Here is a 17,967-nt window from a genome sequence, read left to right on the forward strand (position 1 = left end):
TAACGAGGTAATTGTTTTTGTATATATTTTATTAATTTTATTTTGCATTTTTTTTTTTTTTTTTTGGCTTGTTATTTGGAGTTATATAAATCTTGTAATTTTGTTCCACAAACGTACAGTAATATTTGTATTATTCCGTTGCTGCTATAAAATATATCAAAAGTTTGAACAATTGGACAGTTGGACAGCTGCTATTTGTTAGTGTTGTACTAGGTCTTTTGTGTTCACTTTGATTTTTTGTGTGTTATTTTATTTTTTTTTTTCATAATTTGCAATTCCTTAGTATTGTTAATATAACTCTGATATGTTTCATCCCATTTAATTGAAATATTACGCATTTTTCCGACATACAGTTATGCTTGTATTTATTTATTTATATTTAAACCAATTTTAACTATTTAAAAATAAGGAAAAAATACAAGAACGTTATTATGGCTGACTTTGAGTATCGCCCTATGGACTTATATTTATTATTGTAATTTTTTACAATGTATGAAGGTATGTGGTTCAGTGGTGTATGATGTAAAAGGTTTGTTGTGCTTAATAAAAAAGAAAAAAGGTACACACACACACACGAAGTTAATATAATAAAATAATAACAAATGTGTGATAAGTATCAGATAGGGTATCTTCTTATTATAGTAAAATAAAAAGAGAAAAACAAAAATTTTGTAACGATGTATCACTGCCTTATTGACGTATCTCAAAATGGCACACCATATGTTTAATTCGTTTTTTTTTTTTTTTTTTCAAAAATATCCATAACATTTATGTTCTGTTGTATATTATTTATTAGTGGATGAAATTCTGAATATATCTAAAAACAGTTTTCCTTATAACTAAAATGTTATAGGGCATAAATCTATACATTCAAAATGAATTTTTTCGTTACAACGAATGGTTAGTATGTATGTACGTACTGGCTGTATATATAGTTCTTTTTTTTTTTTTTTTTTTTTGACTGCTATAAGTGCATACATTGAATAAAGTGCAGGTAAATGTATATATATATATATATATATATATATATATATATATATATATATATGTATATACTTATATATATGTGCTTATGTATATATAACATAGCTGTGATGAAAAAATAAAATATAGCGTTCCATTTATCTTTGTCAAGTAGCTAGTACTGCTAGTAGGAATAGCTTATAAAACACATCTTGGTCATATACGTGTGCCATAAATATTATATATTACTAGGCAATATTTATATTACCAAAAATAGCGTGCGCACATTTCAAGAAAGCAATCAGAAAGGTAAAAAATGAAAATAAAGGGAAAAAAAAAAAAAAAAAAAGGAAATAATATTTCTATATGACGTCAGCTTGAAAGTTCATCTTTTTTTCTTTTGTTTTATTATTTTTCTCTTTTTTATATGTTCCATAACTAAAATTTGCATTTGCAATTTTAGTATTGTGCACACGCACAGTTTTATTATGTACATATATAATATACATATTGTAAACTAATTTGAAATAGATTTATAAGAACTAGGGGATCTATGATTTATAATGTTTTCTACACAATATTTTATAAAAACATAAAAGGTAAATATTTAAAACATGTTGGCTAAAAAGTGTACTATTTATTTGCTTACAAGTATTTGACCTTTTGTAAATATATATATAAGCTCAAAGAATATAAAAAAGGCACACAAAAACAAGAGGTTATGAAACTTAAGTATGTATGTATGTATGTATGTATGTATGTACGTAGTATATGCTATACGAATGTACATAATATTTATTGTATATATATATATTTTTAAAATGAAATAATATAAACACGATTTATCCTTTTTAATGAACCATCTGCACCGCAAATAAAAAAAAGAAAAGAAATTTTTTTTTTTTTAATTTAACGTTTTTTTATATCTACAACTCTTTGTCATATTAAAAGGTGCTAAGTTGAAGTGTTTTACCTTCAAATTTCTTTGGGCGTGACATAAAGAGATGATAACTCGCATCATACATGTGTATCATATGTATATATAATATAATACACTACATTGTAGCATGTTTTATTTTTTTTTATTTTTTTTTATCTATCACTTTCTCATCTTTTTCAGTATTATAACCCGAAAGAAGAAAATTCGTAATGTAGTAAATAAAATTTAAAAAATTCAAGAAATAAAAAAAAAAAAAAAGCATATATTTTTATTTACTTAAAAATTATATAACATTTTAAAAATAAAAAAATCGAAGAAAGAGAAAAAAAAAATAAGAAGCATATTATGTCGAAATTAAGCAAATTTTATATAAAATTTTAGAGAACATACCATTTTTTATTTTTCTTCATCGCTGCATTCTGCAAATATTAATATACGAGCACAGTTTTGTTTATTAAAACTATACTTCCTTCTATTAATCGTTTTATTTTTTCTTATTTTATTTTTTATTTATAAAAAATGGATATGCTAAATCCACAATTCGAAGAGATCGGAAAGGAATTTGTGAACCATTACTTTCAGTTATTTAATACAGGAAGGTTATAAAAATTTGAAATTAGTAAAAAAAATAAGCAAAATAAGCAAAATAAGCAAAATAAACAAAATAAACAAAATAAAGAAAAAAATTGACCTACCATTAATATATAGCCTTTTTCCTAGACTAAATTAGCGCATATATATATGTATATACACATGTTAACCTGCGCAAAGTTTACATTCGTATGTATATGTATATATATATATATACATGCTTTCATATATACACACATGTAAATGTGTTTATTGCATTTATCCCCTGTATTTAGAAACGAACTAGCCGCGTTATATAAAGACATTAGTATGATGAGCTTTGAAAACGACCAGTGTAGAGGAACAAGTCAAATAATAGAACGTTTGAATAAATTGCCTCCAACAGTGGTTCATAAATGTTTAAGTTTAGATATACAACCAACTCCAAACAACGGAATATTAATCTTAGTATGTGGAGATATTATTATTGAAGAGAATAAACCATTAAAGTTCGTTAGAAGTTTTCATCTTTTCCCTTTACCTAGTGGAGGCTATTTTAGTAACAATTTATTTTATTATGTACTTATGTCTTTTGCACTGATATATCATGTGCTTTTTACGTATAAAGCTTGTTCTTGTTCATATAGTTGTTTGTATAGTTATTCATGTGGTTAATCTCGTTCTTGTTCATATAGTTGTTTGTATAGTTATTCATATGGTTAATCTTGTTCTTGTTCATATCCATATTCGTATCCATATTCATATTCTTTTATTTACGTTCCTTCCTTTTTTTTTTTTTTTTTTTTAGTTTTTAATGACTTATTCAGGTTTTGCATTAGTTAAGTGAACATAACTTAAGGCATAGAGTATGAGGGGGAACATTGTTATTAAGTTTTTATTTATCTCATTTTATATAAATTGATTTCAGTTTATCTACATATATTGCAGTTTATGTACATTTATTTCAGTTCATCTATACAAATCTTAATTTATCTCATTAATTATTTTTTTTTTATTTTATTTTATTTTTTTTTTTGAATCAATTTAATAATTCAACAGTTTAACAATGTAGCATTTTAATGGTTTAACTATTTAGCAATTTAATAGTTTTATTAATTATTTATTCTATTTATGGTTATTATATGTCTAATTCTGCTTCATTTTCATATATATTATTTTAAGGTAAGTCTTAGGAGCAATTAGAAAGGAATAAAAAAAAAAAATAAAAATATTATTTTATATTTTATTAATAGAAAAGAAATGTTTCATCTACGCACGCAATTAATATTGTGTACATACATATATGTATACATATATGTACGTATAAACTTTATAGACACGCATATGATTTGGTTCAATATTTTTTTCCTCTATAATGGTATAATGATACATAAAAAATATATTAAATTTAAAATAAGTTTATATTTGAAGCAACCTTCCATTTTGAAGGGAGAAATAATAATAGCCTTTCCAAAAACATTTTGTTGAAATACTTAAAAAAGAAATGATGAATTAGAGTTTTTCATAAATCTGCAATTTGTATTTTATAAAGATATTAATCTTATAAGTTGACTCAGAAAAGACTAAATAAGAAATTTACAATGGAAAGGAATACACGAATGTACGAAATAATGTAACATCATTCTTTTATTTTAATTTGTAATCCTCCATTTATATAATTGTATGATGTAATACTTTAGCATAATAAAAAAAAAATATATATATATATTATTTTGTAATATAAATGTAATTAAGTTATATAGTACCCTTTTTTTTTAAGCGTAGTTTATTATGAAATTTATAAGGATGTTATAAAATTTACTATATTATTTTTAGGTATGTGAGCGAAAATTTATCCTCACGTGTGTGTATAATGTGCTTACAAATAGTATAATAATTATGCCTAAATATTTTAACCCACATAAGTGTTGTTTTTTTAATTTTTTTTGGAAAATTTTCATGGGCAATCAGTTTTGTTTAATTTATGTGTACCTATTGTGTACATATCCTTATATATACATTACCTCATATATTTACTGTGTATAAATTCCACAGTTTTTCCTTTCCTTTTGTGCAATATAATTCATTCCTATATATATTTGTCCAGAAATACACAAATAAAAAGAAAAAGTTAAAGAAAATGTTCCATTTACCCTTTGCCTTTAAGACTTATTTTAGCGAAAATGCAAATGCCACACGAAAAAGCAGACACAATTTTTCTTTTATTTATTTTTCAAAATGGGGAGGCATTTCTAACAAGTGCTAATTAAATGTATTCACACATACATATACATATGAATATACATATATAAATATGTTATACGAGTATATACATGTTTAATACATACACGAATATGTTTATACATTTACAAATATGTACGCATACAAATATGTTTATACCCATACAAATACGTTATACACGTACAATTATGTACATACATGTACCATCTCTTATTAGACAAAAAATACTTGTGATGACTTTTTTGTCTACTAGTATTATTTATAATACCTTTCCATTTTTTACAATCTTATATTTAAAATAAGGCAAATTTATCATGCGAAAGGAAAAAAAAGAGGAAAATGGTAACGCATTTTTTTTGTTAGTAAATATTTGCAAATTGTTTCATAGTAAAAAGTGCGTAGTTTTATTCACAAAAATAGTATAGTTTTCCGCATAAAAATCGCATAATTTTACCCACAAAAACAGCATAGTTTTACCAACAAAAGCATACGTAAGTTCTATTTCCCCCCCCTTTCCCCTATACCTTTATGTAATTTAAAAAATTGCCCTTATTTTTAAGAAAAATATAAATGAGGGAAAATACTTGGAATCAAAAGGATCCCCTACATTTTATAATCAACGAAGAAGAAGAATTTTTAAATATATTTAATTATAAAAATGTAAAATGTTATAAATCCTCTAGCTATATCTATATTGGGCAAACCACAAGTACACAATATACTCTATAATGCATTGTGTGAATCATCTGATAATTTGTTTTAACACACAATGGAAAAAAAAAATATATAATTTTCTTAACATTAAATTTCTAGTATTTTTTAGTAATTCATAGTAATCTATTAAAAAATAGCTAATTGCACGTTTTAAAAAAAACGCTAAAACATTGATAGCATAGAAAAAATTATAAGTAAAATTAATTACTTGATTCGAAATCACGCGCATACATATATATATATATATATATATGTATGCTCGCGCATATTGCTTTATTTTTTGTGGTACCTGCAGGAGAGAACGAAGATTGCGGGGGAAAAGAAAACGAGTGCGAAGGACGAAATAAAAAAAGCAAAGATATCAAAAAAACTGAAACAAAAGAATACGCATCAAATAATCAAGAAAAGACAGATAAGAAAAAGAAAAAGATAAGTAATAAAAATATAAAAGATGGGTATGGAATTTTAATAACTCTAAGCAAAAACATTTCCAATGAAGAAATATTAGTAAATAAATTTATCGGTAACTGGAATAATGGCAAAAAAAGTGGTTTAGGACTTAACATATTTTTAAACAAAAATATATATTTTGGTTACTATGAAAATAATTTAAGAAATGGTTGGGGTTATTTTAAATGGAAGAATAGCGGTTCTACTTATGAAGGTAATTGGCTTAATAATTCTATGAATGGTAAAGGAATGTATAGGAATAGGAGTTTTACATTCGATGGTGCGTTTTATAATAACAAGTTTATGAATTCTTATGGTGAATGGGTTGACGTATTTGAGTTGGAAAGAAGGAGTAGTAAAACTACAATGGTAAACACGAATATAATTTCTAGAAATAGCAACAGTAATAGCAGTAGTAATGGCAGTTGTAATAGTAATAATAATGGAGGTGATGGTATAGATTTAATTTTACTACCTTTTGATTTTTTAAAAATTAATTTGAAAAAAATTGCTCATATAATTAAATACAGTTTTAACAAAATCCCCTTCATTATGTGCTCTAAAAAGTTTACGGAGAAATATACCAATTTTAATTTGTCTAAACTTATATTTTTAAGTTATTACTGTAGCTCCGCTGAATTAATAAGCGATATGAAGTTGCAGCATTTACTTTTTGATGATTCTGAAAATAATGTTTGCGAAAAAAAAGAAGATAGAAAGGAAGAGATTAAAAAAGAGGGAAAAGCATGTTTGAAGTCAAGGTTCAATAAGTATAATTCTTCTTTATCCGAAAACTCTACTCGCTCAGACTTTGATGACCAACTAACTAATGCAAAAATCCAAAATGAGAACAGCAATTTTATTGATTCTAATCATTCTAGTAATTCTGAAGAGTTTCAAGAGGACAACCATTGTAGTGTTTCTAACGCACTTAACTTTTCAAGTGCATCTGACACAAATGCCACTTCAGACTCCTCTAGTTTCTCCAGTTTATCATTCATTTCTAGAAGTTCACGTATGAAAATGGATAGACGTGTTGATAAGGATATAAATAATTATAATGAGCTCATATCGAATCATATTGCTTTGAATGAAAACGAAAGTAAAGAAGGTACTAGTGGAAGTATGTTAAAGGAGTACATAAAAAGTACGAGTAAATCAAATTCCTCAAAGGGTGAAAAGAGTCGTAAAACATGTTCAGAAAGTAGTAATAATAATACTAACACAAGTGATTATCATAATAATAGTGAGGAGAACCATAATAATTGCTTCAATTCAGAAGAAATTAAAAGAAATGAAATACACAATTTAATTAACAAATACTTAAATATTTATGTGGAACCTGAAGACAGTGGTAGTGATTACTCCATAATGTCCAGTGGGACAGAAAATAATGACAATAATATAAATTTGAGTAAGGATAAAAAAGAAGAATATATTCTCAAAAAAAGCAAAGTGCCGAAAAAACATGAAATACTTAAGGATGTAGAAGAAGAAGATACACAAGAAGGATTAATCCCCCACAGACAAACGAACTCTAAACGCATAGACATAAATGACACTAATGGTGAACAAAATGATTACTCAACTAATATTAATAAACAAATTGAAAATGAAATAGAAAAAATAAAAATAGACATTAATTTTTTGCATAAATTAACCAGCTGTAATTTATCCTGCACATATATGATAAAGAGAAAGATAAAAAAATCTTTGATGATGAAATATCCATTCATAATTAGCTTAAATATGAGAAACATCATAAATAAACATGAAAAGTTAGCTAGCGAATTACTCCTACGAAATTGCAAGATACCCGATTATTGGTAATAAAATTAGGGGCACAAAACATATCAGCACACCGCTAATGTGTAGTAGTACGCTATTAATGCTTAGTAGAACACCGTTAATGTATCACTAATGGATGTGCCTTCGCATTTGAAAAACTGCTGATATATATACATACAAATGTACGTGCGTCATATGCTTTTTCTGCAGGGCTTTAGAGAACTATTTTGGTAGCTCAGAGAACAAGCATCCTGAAGAAATTTTTACACCTCTGTACTTCGATTTTAATAATTCATACAAAGATCCTACTAATCATTCCTGGATGGGTGAATATAACAACTTAAATAAAAATGAATTCCAACAGAAATGCAATCTTAACTTCTTCCTGATTACTGATTTACTAGTAGATGAAACAAAAGATATACAATATTTAAAAAGTTTAATAAAAAATAAATTTAGCAGTTATTTATATTTAAATAACTTGTTCTTTGTGGTAATTGAGTAGTTACCACTATTTTTCTTATATAAACAGTTAAAAAAAAAAAAAAAAAATCATAATGACTCTTCATTATACAAAGTATACTGCATTTTGTTATGTTTTAAAATGTAAAAAAGGGGATAAGGCATGGGAAAAACTTAAAAGCTAATTAAAACTTATGATATCTCCAAGTTGAAATAACATAAAAGATTATGCAATATTTGACAAGATGATAAGTGGACAAGCACCTCTAGTCAAATATTTATACCGCATAATGCGGGAATACTTAAAAATGAAGAAGCTTAAGATGACGTATATAAATACACGCAATTAAATAAACGTATATACATATATATATACATGCACAGACATATTCGTATGTACGCATATACATATTTGTACTTAAGCATGGATATATTTGTATGTAAGCATGTACACATTTGTATGTACGCATGTACACATTTGTATGTACGCATGCAAATATGCCAATTTTCATATCTCCATGCATGTTTCAGAGTGTGCACATGAATGTGCCCGCTTTTGTAAGTCCCCTGTTATACAACGTTTTTGCTCCAAATGCAAACGAGATATTTTAAATATATTTTAAAAAAATATATATTCACACATAAAATACAAGTAGTAAGCTAGTCTTAAAATGGCAAAAGAGAATGCAAACGAAAATGAGATCGAAAAAGAAGTTAAATATAAATTTTGCTTAAATGACTGAGCCTTAATCTTCTTTCACTTTCCAGTTTCATTATGTAATTCCAATGGTCTTTATTTATTTCATTGCAACCCTCTGAAAAGGCTAAAATTCTAGACATGCATATCCAAGAATTTAAAACGAATTGGTTTATGTCTTTACTTTTCTGTCTAAGGGCAACAAAAGAATCAGTAATGTAATTTGTCATGTCCTCATGAATTTTTGCAGAATCATTTTTTAATAATATATAATTTATGTATCTCCTAAATTGAATTAGTTCACTTTCACTTGGTTTGTAATCCTCATAAGTGTTAATAAATTCAGTTGAAAAGGTGCTATTCGAGTGTCCTTCATAATTGTACACATGTTCACTATTTTTATTATCTCTAATTATATTTTTTGTATCATTTTCATTTTTTCCAATATTTTCTTTGCTTAAATTATTCTTTTCCTTTCCATACGAGTCCCTACTAGAATAATGGTTACTTTTATTTTCATTTAGTTTTTCCATCTTTTTTTTGTGATATATAGGAATAGTTATATCAACGTAATTTGAAAACATGGACTTCTTTTTTGACAAAATTAATATGTTAAACTGAGTTTCGAAAGTAATATCTGTGTTAAATATATGAGGAATTTCTTGAGACGTGACTAATCTTTCTATACAGTGAAAATTCTTTTTACTAATGTGGTTCAGCTTACCAGCATCTAACACACATTCATCAAATACTACATAAGTATTATTTGCTAATTGAAGTTTTCCTTTTTTTAACTCACCATTACGATGATTCATGACTGATACTAAATATTCGTTGCTTAGTTTGTTTAGAAAAAGGGGGATGTATCTATGGAGGGGAACTAAGCTTTTAATCATTTTGTTCATTTTGTTCATTTTGTTCATTTTGTTCATTTTGTTCATTTTGTTCATTTTGTTCATTTTGTACATTTCGTTCATTTCGTTCATTTCGTTCATTTTGTACATTTCGTTCATTTTGTTCATTTTGTTCAATTTTCTTGAGCTGTCAAAAGAAGAATTATTTTGTTCGCTCTTAAATTCTTCTGCATGTAATTTGCTTTCATTTATTTGGGAACAATACACCTTTTTCGCACGTTCCGGATTATTAAGTTTTTCATTTAGTTCTTTCTCAATTATCTTCTCTTTTGTAGTAGTTTGCGAAAATTGATTATTCTGATCATTTTTCAAATCAGTTGGTTCATCAGTTGTTTCCTTAGTTCTAGGGTGAGCTGATAATCCCGTTGGCGATACATCTGATCCCTCATTTGATGATATGTTAAAAAGGTTTAAACTAATTTTCCCCAACTTTAACTTATTATTTTTTATATAACTACCACATAAATAGAAGAAAAAGTAATGAGAAACCAACAAATCATGAAATAAGGAAGTGGAAATATAGATGAGCAGGTGTTTCCTTAGCTCACTGACGGTTTTAAATGGACCTTTTTCTAGAATATTTGAGAGTTCATTAGTAAATAATATACAATTATTTATCGGGTTGAAATAGTTAATCTTCGTATATTGGAATACGTGAATACAAGGATACTTTAAAAAGTTTTGGTCATAATAAAAATAAAAATTGAAATTCTTTTTACAATCATCATAATCCTTAATTTGACGTTTACGGTATATTCCGATCACTTCAATTACATCATTCAGTTTTAAGAAATCTTTTTCATTTGTTCCGTTGTATTGGCTATTATCATCGTATATTTTTAGAATACATCTAATTTTATTCCTTTTACACGTAAAATCGCCTTCTTCTGGTTCTTCCTCCCTACTTTGTGTACTACTATTTAAGATAATTTCTTTAGTTTCTTTACAATGTGTATTTATGCCTTCTTCCAAATTGCACATTTCACTGCTACAAATATATTTTTCCTGTAACAGATTTATGTTATGAGCACCGCTGTAATTACTACTATTGCGACTACAATTATTACTGTGCAGGCAACTAGAAATATCAGTAGAAGAATTTGAGCAGGTATTATAATTAGAAATACATTCAATATTCGCAATATTCTCAGTATTTGTAGCATTTTCAATTTTTACGAAATCGTTTTTATTTTTTAAAAAATTTTCACAATTACTATGATACGAAGAATACTCATACAATTCTTTGCACCAAGAGCTTTTACTACCTGGAATATTAGTACCTAAAAATAAATACCTCTTCCAGTATTTTTTAAAATTATTATCGTTTTCATAAAAATAGGTATCATTATAATCTTGGAAAGCATAATCTTTTTTTAGATAATCTTCTTTCTTTTGATTATCATTAATATTTACGTCTGTCTTTTTGTTCTCTGCATTCTGCATATTCTCGCATGCCTTCTGATTTATTGCTCCTTCTTCTACTTCTTTATTCAATTTGGCATCTTCTTCTCTATAACATTTTTCAAAATTTAATTCGTAATATTCCCCTATATGTTTTTTGCCATTATCTTCTATTATTTCCCAGTTATCATCCGTATCAATATAGTCTTTATATTTTGAGCTCTTTAATATAAGCTCTCCATTTATTTTATTTCTTAATTTATAAATTCCTAAATAACTTTCTGGTGAAATAATTTGCTGAACCATACAGGTCCACCTAACTAAAGTGGCATCTTTTAGTTCTTCTAAATTCTCAATGGTATTTATACACAAACATCTTTCTACTAAGTCGCTACAAACAAATAAATTTTCCTTTTTTTTTTTAACATTCATCCCATGCGAGTCCTTTTTCGAAGTTAACTCATTCGTACAACAATATTTCTCATTTAAATTTGACTTGGTACCCTTTTTTTCATTACAATTCATTGATTCTTCTACAAAGGAAGGTTCCTCAGCGAAACTACACTGATCCCCCTCCTTCGTGTGTACGCAATTTTCCCGCGCTCCGCTTTTTCCCATTTCGTTCTTCACCACTTGATTCATTACTACTTCTTTCGCCTCTACGTGCTTTATCTCTACATTATGACCCCCTTCGTTCTTTTCTGCTTCATTCTTTTTTCGATTATTTCCAAGTTTTATGTATTTATTGACTACAATACCTTCATCCCAGTAGGAGTCAATTTCCTCATTGCCATATATTTTTGTGTAATTCATAAAACACTCGTCAATTTGCTTTAATACGTTCATTTTGAAAAATGTGAAAGGGGAAAAAGCGACACATAAGTATGCGTGTATAAACTTTGAAAAATTTTTATTTTACAAAACATACGCATAAACGTATACATATAGATACATATTCATACATACCTATGTATCACTTTATTTTTTTTTTTTATTGGAACTGTATTCTTCTTTTTAAATCAAAAACCACTTCTCACAAGGAATAGTCATTTTTTTTTTTGTGTCATCTGCTTTTTAAAATGTTTTTCTCCTCGTCTTTTTCCTTTTTATATATAAAGATCTATTTTTCACACGATAATGATCGCTTGCAAATTTTGTTACTTGTTATGTGCGAGCACACGTACGCGTGTACACATGTATACATATATGAATAAATACGTACCCATATATATTTATATATATGTGTATGTATGAATTGACGTATTGACGTATTGACGTACTGATGTATTTATATATACAAATATATATAATAGTTTTTTTTTTTTGCATCCCTTAGCACCCCTTCGAGAGTGAAAGTTATATATTTTTAATATACATATTTTTTTCTATATTGATGTATTTATTCTATAATAATTTAAGAAATATTCGTTTTATTAAAAACGTTCAAATGATTAGTTATTTCAGTTTTAGAAATGGGGCTATCGTTCAAGTGAAAGTATTACTTAATATTATGCATAATGAAAGTTACATATATTTCTATGTGTATATATATTATTTAATGCTTACAAGGATAATATATATATGCTTTAACTTTTCTTTACTCTAACATTTCAGAATAACAAATCAAATTTTTTTTTTTTTATTAATTTTTATGAAAAAAATGGGAGAATAAAAATCATTTAATTTAAATGCTACAAACTGGAGTAAATGCAGTAAACATATTATATGTTAATAATAATATATCTAACCATGGGATAATCTAATTATTGTTTTTTATTATTATAATATTATAAGAATATTATGTCATAATAATGTTACATCGTAATATTATTATATCTTGTTTATTTCATTTACATTTTTTTTTTTTTTTTTTTTTACTTTTCCTGCTTATGTTTGTAACATTAGCTAAAATAACTTTCGCTGATAAATTTATTCTCCTGCGTCCTCCAAACGTTAGAAGCTCAAAGCATCATAAAAAGGAAGTAAAAACATTATTAGGACATACGGAGCATTATTAATTATAAATATATATAATACATATGGATACACATATAAACGTGTGTAGCACAAAAATTTTACACTTATTTTTTTTAACCCCATTTCGGACTATTTTCGAAATATTTTATAAGAAACCGGTTAGAATTATTAAAAATTTTTAAAGAAATGTGTTTACGTGCCTTCTAAAATTGAAAGTCTATATGAAAAACAAAAACAAAATTAAAAACACAAAAACACAAAGCAAGAACACATAACAAAAAAAACACACACAAAAAAAGATAATAGCAAAGCAATAAGAATACAAAAAAAAAAAAAAAAAAAATTTTTTTTTTGGGGGGTCGTAAAATCAAAAAAAAAAAAAAAAAAAAAAAACATTTATGAAATTATATTAATGTGAGATAATAAGGATGTAGAACTTTAAAAGAATTAAACACATGCAAAAATTAGAAGTAAAAAATGCAGATCATATTAATAGTTTTAATTTTACACATGTCATGAAAGTATACCATATGGTGTATAAAACGACCCCATTTACATATTTCAAATTTGATAAAATATATATACATATATGTATTTATGCGTATACTGTGCATTCATATTCTCTTTAGATCATTTTTACAAATCACTGGGAACGTTGTCAAGTATGTCCTTTAAGTACTCTGCTAATCTATAACCAGCTATAGCAATTTGTTTGTTCAAGATCTTTTTTAATTGGGTTATAAAATGTTTAGGGATTGGAAATTGCCTACATTTAGTTAAAATGGGGGCTGGTAATTGTCTATAAACATAATCAATGGCTAAACGGTGCGATTCGCTTACTATTTCATCTATGTATGATACTTTATCACTTGGAATTCTTAACTGTCTTGGAAATAAAGTACGTGGATAAGTTGTCGTTAATTTATCTGCTAACTTCTTTATATCTTGTGGAGTAGAATTAAACCATTTCTTTTTTCTTGAGTTAAAAACATTGTCACATAAATAATGTATATTTCCTACAAGTTTTCCAAAAGTTACAGTGATAAGGTTTCCTCCCTTATCACCACTTGTTAGATGTGAATTAAAGAAGTTTATTGTATGTAATGGTTGATGAATATCACCAAATACATGAATGAAAAATCTTAAATAAAAATTATAAGAATAATATGTTCCTGTGAGATTCCTTCTTCCAACACCTACTAAAGTTTTATAGATATGTTTTGTTATACCAGAAGCAGTATTTTTTCCTTTATGTGCATACATATCATAAGGACTTAAATATATACCGGTAGGATTATATGGCTCCTTAACATAATGCCAGTCGTTAAAAATATCTAAAATTTCATTTCTTCTAACACTGAATTGATAAGGAGCTCTTCTGGGATCTATTGGTTTTATAGCATCTGGCCATACTGCACCCTTTATTGGACTTCTCAATTTGTCATCATAACTTTTCTCAAAAATTCTATCAAGAATGCTCTGGTGATGAGGAGTTAAAATATCATACGCAATTTGACTTATTATCATGTGAGGCTCATCTGACCAGCCAGCTATACTTTTAATAAAAAGTATTCCATAAAGCAACACTAACCTAATCATGATTCTTACACAAAACATTGATTAAGCGTTTACGCGGACGGGGTATATATGCATATATATATGCACACACGTATATATATTTTTCACTTTAAAAGGGGTTTGGAACACCTTTAGAACTAGAAAGTTAAATTTTAAAAAATAGAAATTCAACTGTGCAATACAGCTGCCGTCACTCAAAAATTGTACTTCAATCTAAACGATCAAACTTAATATAAACTTTTAAACAGACAAATGCATTAATGTATACGCATAAATAGATGTATGTATATATATGGGGCACACTGTGAAAATTGTTTTGAAGGAGTTTAAATTTAAAACGTATTATTTATGGAAAAAAAAAAAAAAAAATTATCATTAGAACTGTTATATCTTAAAACACCTTATGATTCATATAAAAAAAAGAAGAAGCATTTTTCACATGTCTTTAAAAATATATATTATTCACGCATATATTCATATGTTTGTATGTATAATGATACAAAATGTTCAAAAGTAGTAATGTGTAAATACGCAAATATTCAAACATCAATGTACAATTTTTTGTATTAATGAAATTTTACAAAAAAAAAAGTTTATTCTTGTTTTAAATTCATAATATTTGTTAAAATTTTAAATATATTCTAATAATTCATTTATACAAAGACACGTATGTATTTTATAATTTTAAATGGAAAAAAAATTAAATTATATTTATGAAAAAAAATAAAATAATTAAATTAAAAAATATTTTTATAAATAATAACCAGGAGAAAAAACAAAATCGATTGAAACAAAAATATCTATATAATAGTGTAGTTAGTAAAATCGATGAACACGAAAAATAGCGAGTGCACCAAAGTCCAAAGAACATCTCAGAAAAATATGTTTTCTCACTTAAAATATATTCATTAAAAAGTGTTCATACGTGCACCAAATTTTAGATGTGATACATAAAAAAAAACTTGTGCACTCTCTTTTACATTTCCAAAAAGAATAAATCTTGCATTTCCAGAGGAAAAATTTTACATTTCATAATATTTTGTATACACACTTTTGTGCATATGTGCAAATGTTTAATCATGTATCCATGCATAGAGGCGCACATAAATCTAAATGGTGTTGGCACATGTATTTTTTCCGGACGTTTTACTTTTTGATCTTTATACCCGATTTAAAAATTACTTCACCGAAATGTGGTATTAAGATTATAATTAGGAAAAATTCCTTCAAGTATTTAATTTTTTGAATATACGACTACACGAATGCTGCATTTTTATTTTTTATTTTATTTTTTTTTTTAAAGTAATAATTTGCAACTTTCATTTCAAAATAGAGCAATTAAAACGGGATAACAATTTTTAGAAATATCCGAAACGGAGGAAGGCAGAGAACACACATATATATAAATGAACAGGCAAAATATTGAGTAAAACAAAAAAAAATATTTACAGATACAATTTATGTTATTTCTGGAAATTATGATTTTGTTCTACTTCCAACTTTAACTCAGTTATAAATAAATAAATGTATGCCTCTATGTAACCGACTGTTTACATATATTATATAAGGTGCGTGCATATGTATGCACGTTCCACAACAAAGCTACTTAAACGTTATGCAAGTGATGAACGAAAATCTAACGTATACCACCAAAATAAAACGGGTCGATATATGCATATAAACGTACATATATATATATATATTTTTTTTTATGTTATATATATTATACATACCTACACAAATGGTAAAACATTTATAAGCAGAAAAATTGGGGAAATAAATAAAATTATTTTTTCACATAAAAAATGATACATTAATGAAGTACAATGAGTAAACCTACATAAAATTATTAATGCACCAAATGAAAGGTGCAAAATCGAAATAGAGATAAGGATAAAAAGAAAAAAAAAAAAAAAAAAAAAAAAACCATCATGCGTAAGCAAGTTTTCTTTCACTTCATATATTTATTTGTATTAACAAGATCTGGGGGAATATTAGCAATGATAACTTTTAAATAATGTGTTAATCTATATCCACCTAACACAATTTGTTCGTTCAAAGTTTTCTTTAAATTAACGACAAAAAAATTTGTTACATCATATGAAGTATTTTTATTTAATGTTTCATGTGGGAAATTATAATAGATACTATGAACGCATTTATTATAACTATCACTTATTATAAAATCAAGATATTCATATTCATTTAAATCATTTTTTAATCTATTTCCAAAATACTCAGGAGGATATAGGTTCATTAAAGATTTTGCTTCTTTTATTACTTCTTTTGGTGTTACTGTTGGCCATTTCTTTCTTCTTGAGTGAAAAACACAATCACATAAATAATGCAAATTCTCTACTTTATTTTTATATAATATATTAATGTCTCTTCCTCCATTATCTCCATTTATGAAATTATTATTATAAAAAGTTATAACATGTAATGGTTGATGAATATCACCAAAAATATGAATAAAATACCTTAAATTAAAATTATACGAAAAAAAAGTACCGAAATTTTCTTTTCTTTTTATACTTTTTAACAACTTAAAAATGCGTTTTAATACTGTTAATGCATTGTCTGTATTCTTATAATAATATTCTTGAAATATATTTATACGAACATTGAGTGGGTTATAAGGTGTATCAATATAATGCCATTTATTCATTAAGTCTATACCTCCTGATCTTCTTATATTATTAGGATAATGAATATCAAAGGGTTTTATATGATCAGCCCATATAGAGGCGTATATAGGATCATTAAAATCTTTATCCTCTTTGTAATTCTTAAAAATTTTTTCTAAAATTAGCTTCTCTTCTTTAGTCAGTCCTTCATATGCAATGGCAGTTGATAGCATATGCCCTTCATCCGACCAGCATGTAATTCTTTTAGCAAATATAAGAAAAAATAGCAAGTAACAAACTGTCTCCTTATTCATTGGCGTCGAGTTATAATTGCCCCGGGTTAAGATGTGGATACAGAGGCATACACGTGCGTACATATATATATATGCACACACACATTTACACATACGTATATATAGGTATATCTATGCGTATGTGCGTTCGCTTTTTTAATAAGCTGTGATATAGTAAAATTAAAAATTAGGAACGAACTGTGAGATGTCTCAAACAGTAAAAAAAAAAAGAAAGTTTAATTTTTTCCTGCATTTGAGAAAAAATTCTTAAGGTTTTAACAGCACTTGAAATGTGCAAATATAAGGATATACTTGTATGTATGTATATGTACACGTATACATTTATATTATA

General features: G+C 26.3%; 5 protein-coding genes across 5 annotated transcripts; 2 read left to right on the forward strand and 3 right to left on the reverse strand.

The window, feature by feature from the left end:
* Window positions 1-2,422: 2,422 nt before the first annotated feature.
* On the forward strand, window positions 2,423-3,316 carry NTF2 (nuclear transport factor 2, putative; the record flags this gene model as incomplete). The annotated part of the gene is made up of 3 exons (XM_029007458.1): window positions 2,423-2,502; window positions 2,770-3,032; window positions 3,282-3,316. 3 exons carry the CDS (start codon window positions 2,423-2,425, stop codon window positions 3,314-3,316), a joined length of 378 nt encoding a protein of 125 aa, XP_028863846.1.
* Window positions 3,317-5,284: 1,968 nt separating this feature from the next.
* Window positions 5,285-8,171, forward strand: PmUG01_13046200 (conserved Plasmodium protein, unknown function; the record flags this gene model as incomplete). The annotated part of the gene is made up of 3 exons (XM_029007459.1): window positions 5,285-5,423; window positions 5,724-7,704; window positions 7,877-8,171. The coding sequence occupies 3 exons, from the start codon at window positions 5,285-5,287 to the stop codon at window positions 8,169-8,171; spliced, it is 2,415 nt and encodes an 804-aa protein (XP_028863847.1).
* Window positions 8,172-8,842: 671 nt separating this feature from the next.
* Window positions 8,843-11,986, reverse strand: PmUG01_13046300 (conserved Plasmodium protein, unknown function; the record flags this gene model as incomplete). The annotated part of the gene is made up of 1 exon (XM_029007460.1): window positions 8,843-11,986. One exon carries the CDS (start codon window positions 11,984-11,986, stop codon window positions 8,843-8,845), a length of 3,144 nt encoding a protein of 1,047 aa, XP_028863848.1.
* Window positions 11,987-13,753: 1,767 nt separating this feature from the next.
* PmUG01_13046400 (p1/s1 nuclease, putative) lies at window positions 13,754-14,734 on the reverse strand (the record flags this gene model as incomplete). The annotated part of the gene is made up of 1 exon (XM_029007461.1): window positions 13,754-14,734. One exon carries the CDS (start codon window positions 14,732-14,734, stop codon window positions 13,754-13,756), a length of 981 nt encoding a protein of 326 aa, XP_028863849.1.
* Window positions 14,735-16,646: 1,912 nt separating this feature from the next.
* Window positions 16,647-17,636, reverse strand: PmUG01_13046500 (p1/s1 nuclease, putative; the record flags this gene model as incomplete). Its single annotated transcript, XM_029007462.1, has 1 exon — window positions 16,647-17,636. One exon carries the CDS (start codon window positions 17,634-17,636, stop codon window positions 16,647-16,649), a length of 990 nt encoding a protein of 329 aa, XP_028863850.1.
* Between the last annotated feature and the right edge of the window lie 331 nt (window positions 17,637-17,967).

The sequence above is a fragment of the Plasmodium malariae genome, assembly GCF_900090045.1.
Source record: "Plasmodium malariae genome assembly, chromosome: 13".
In the NCBI taxonomy this organism is placed as follows: domain Eukaryota; phylum Apicomplexa; class Aconoidasida; order Haemosporida; family Plasmodiidae; genus Plasmodium; species Plasmodium malariae.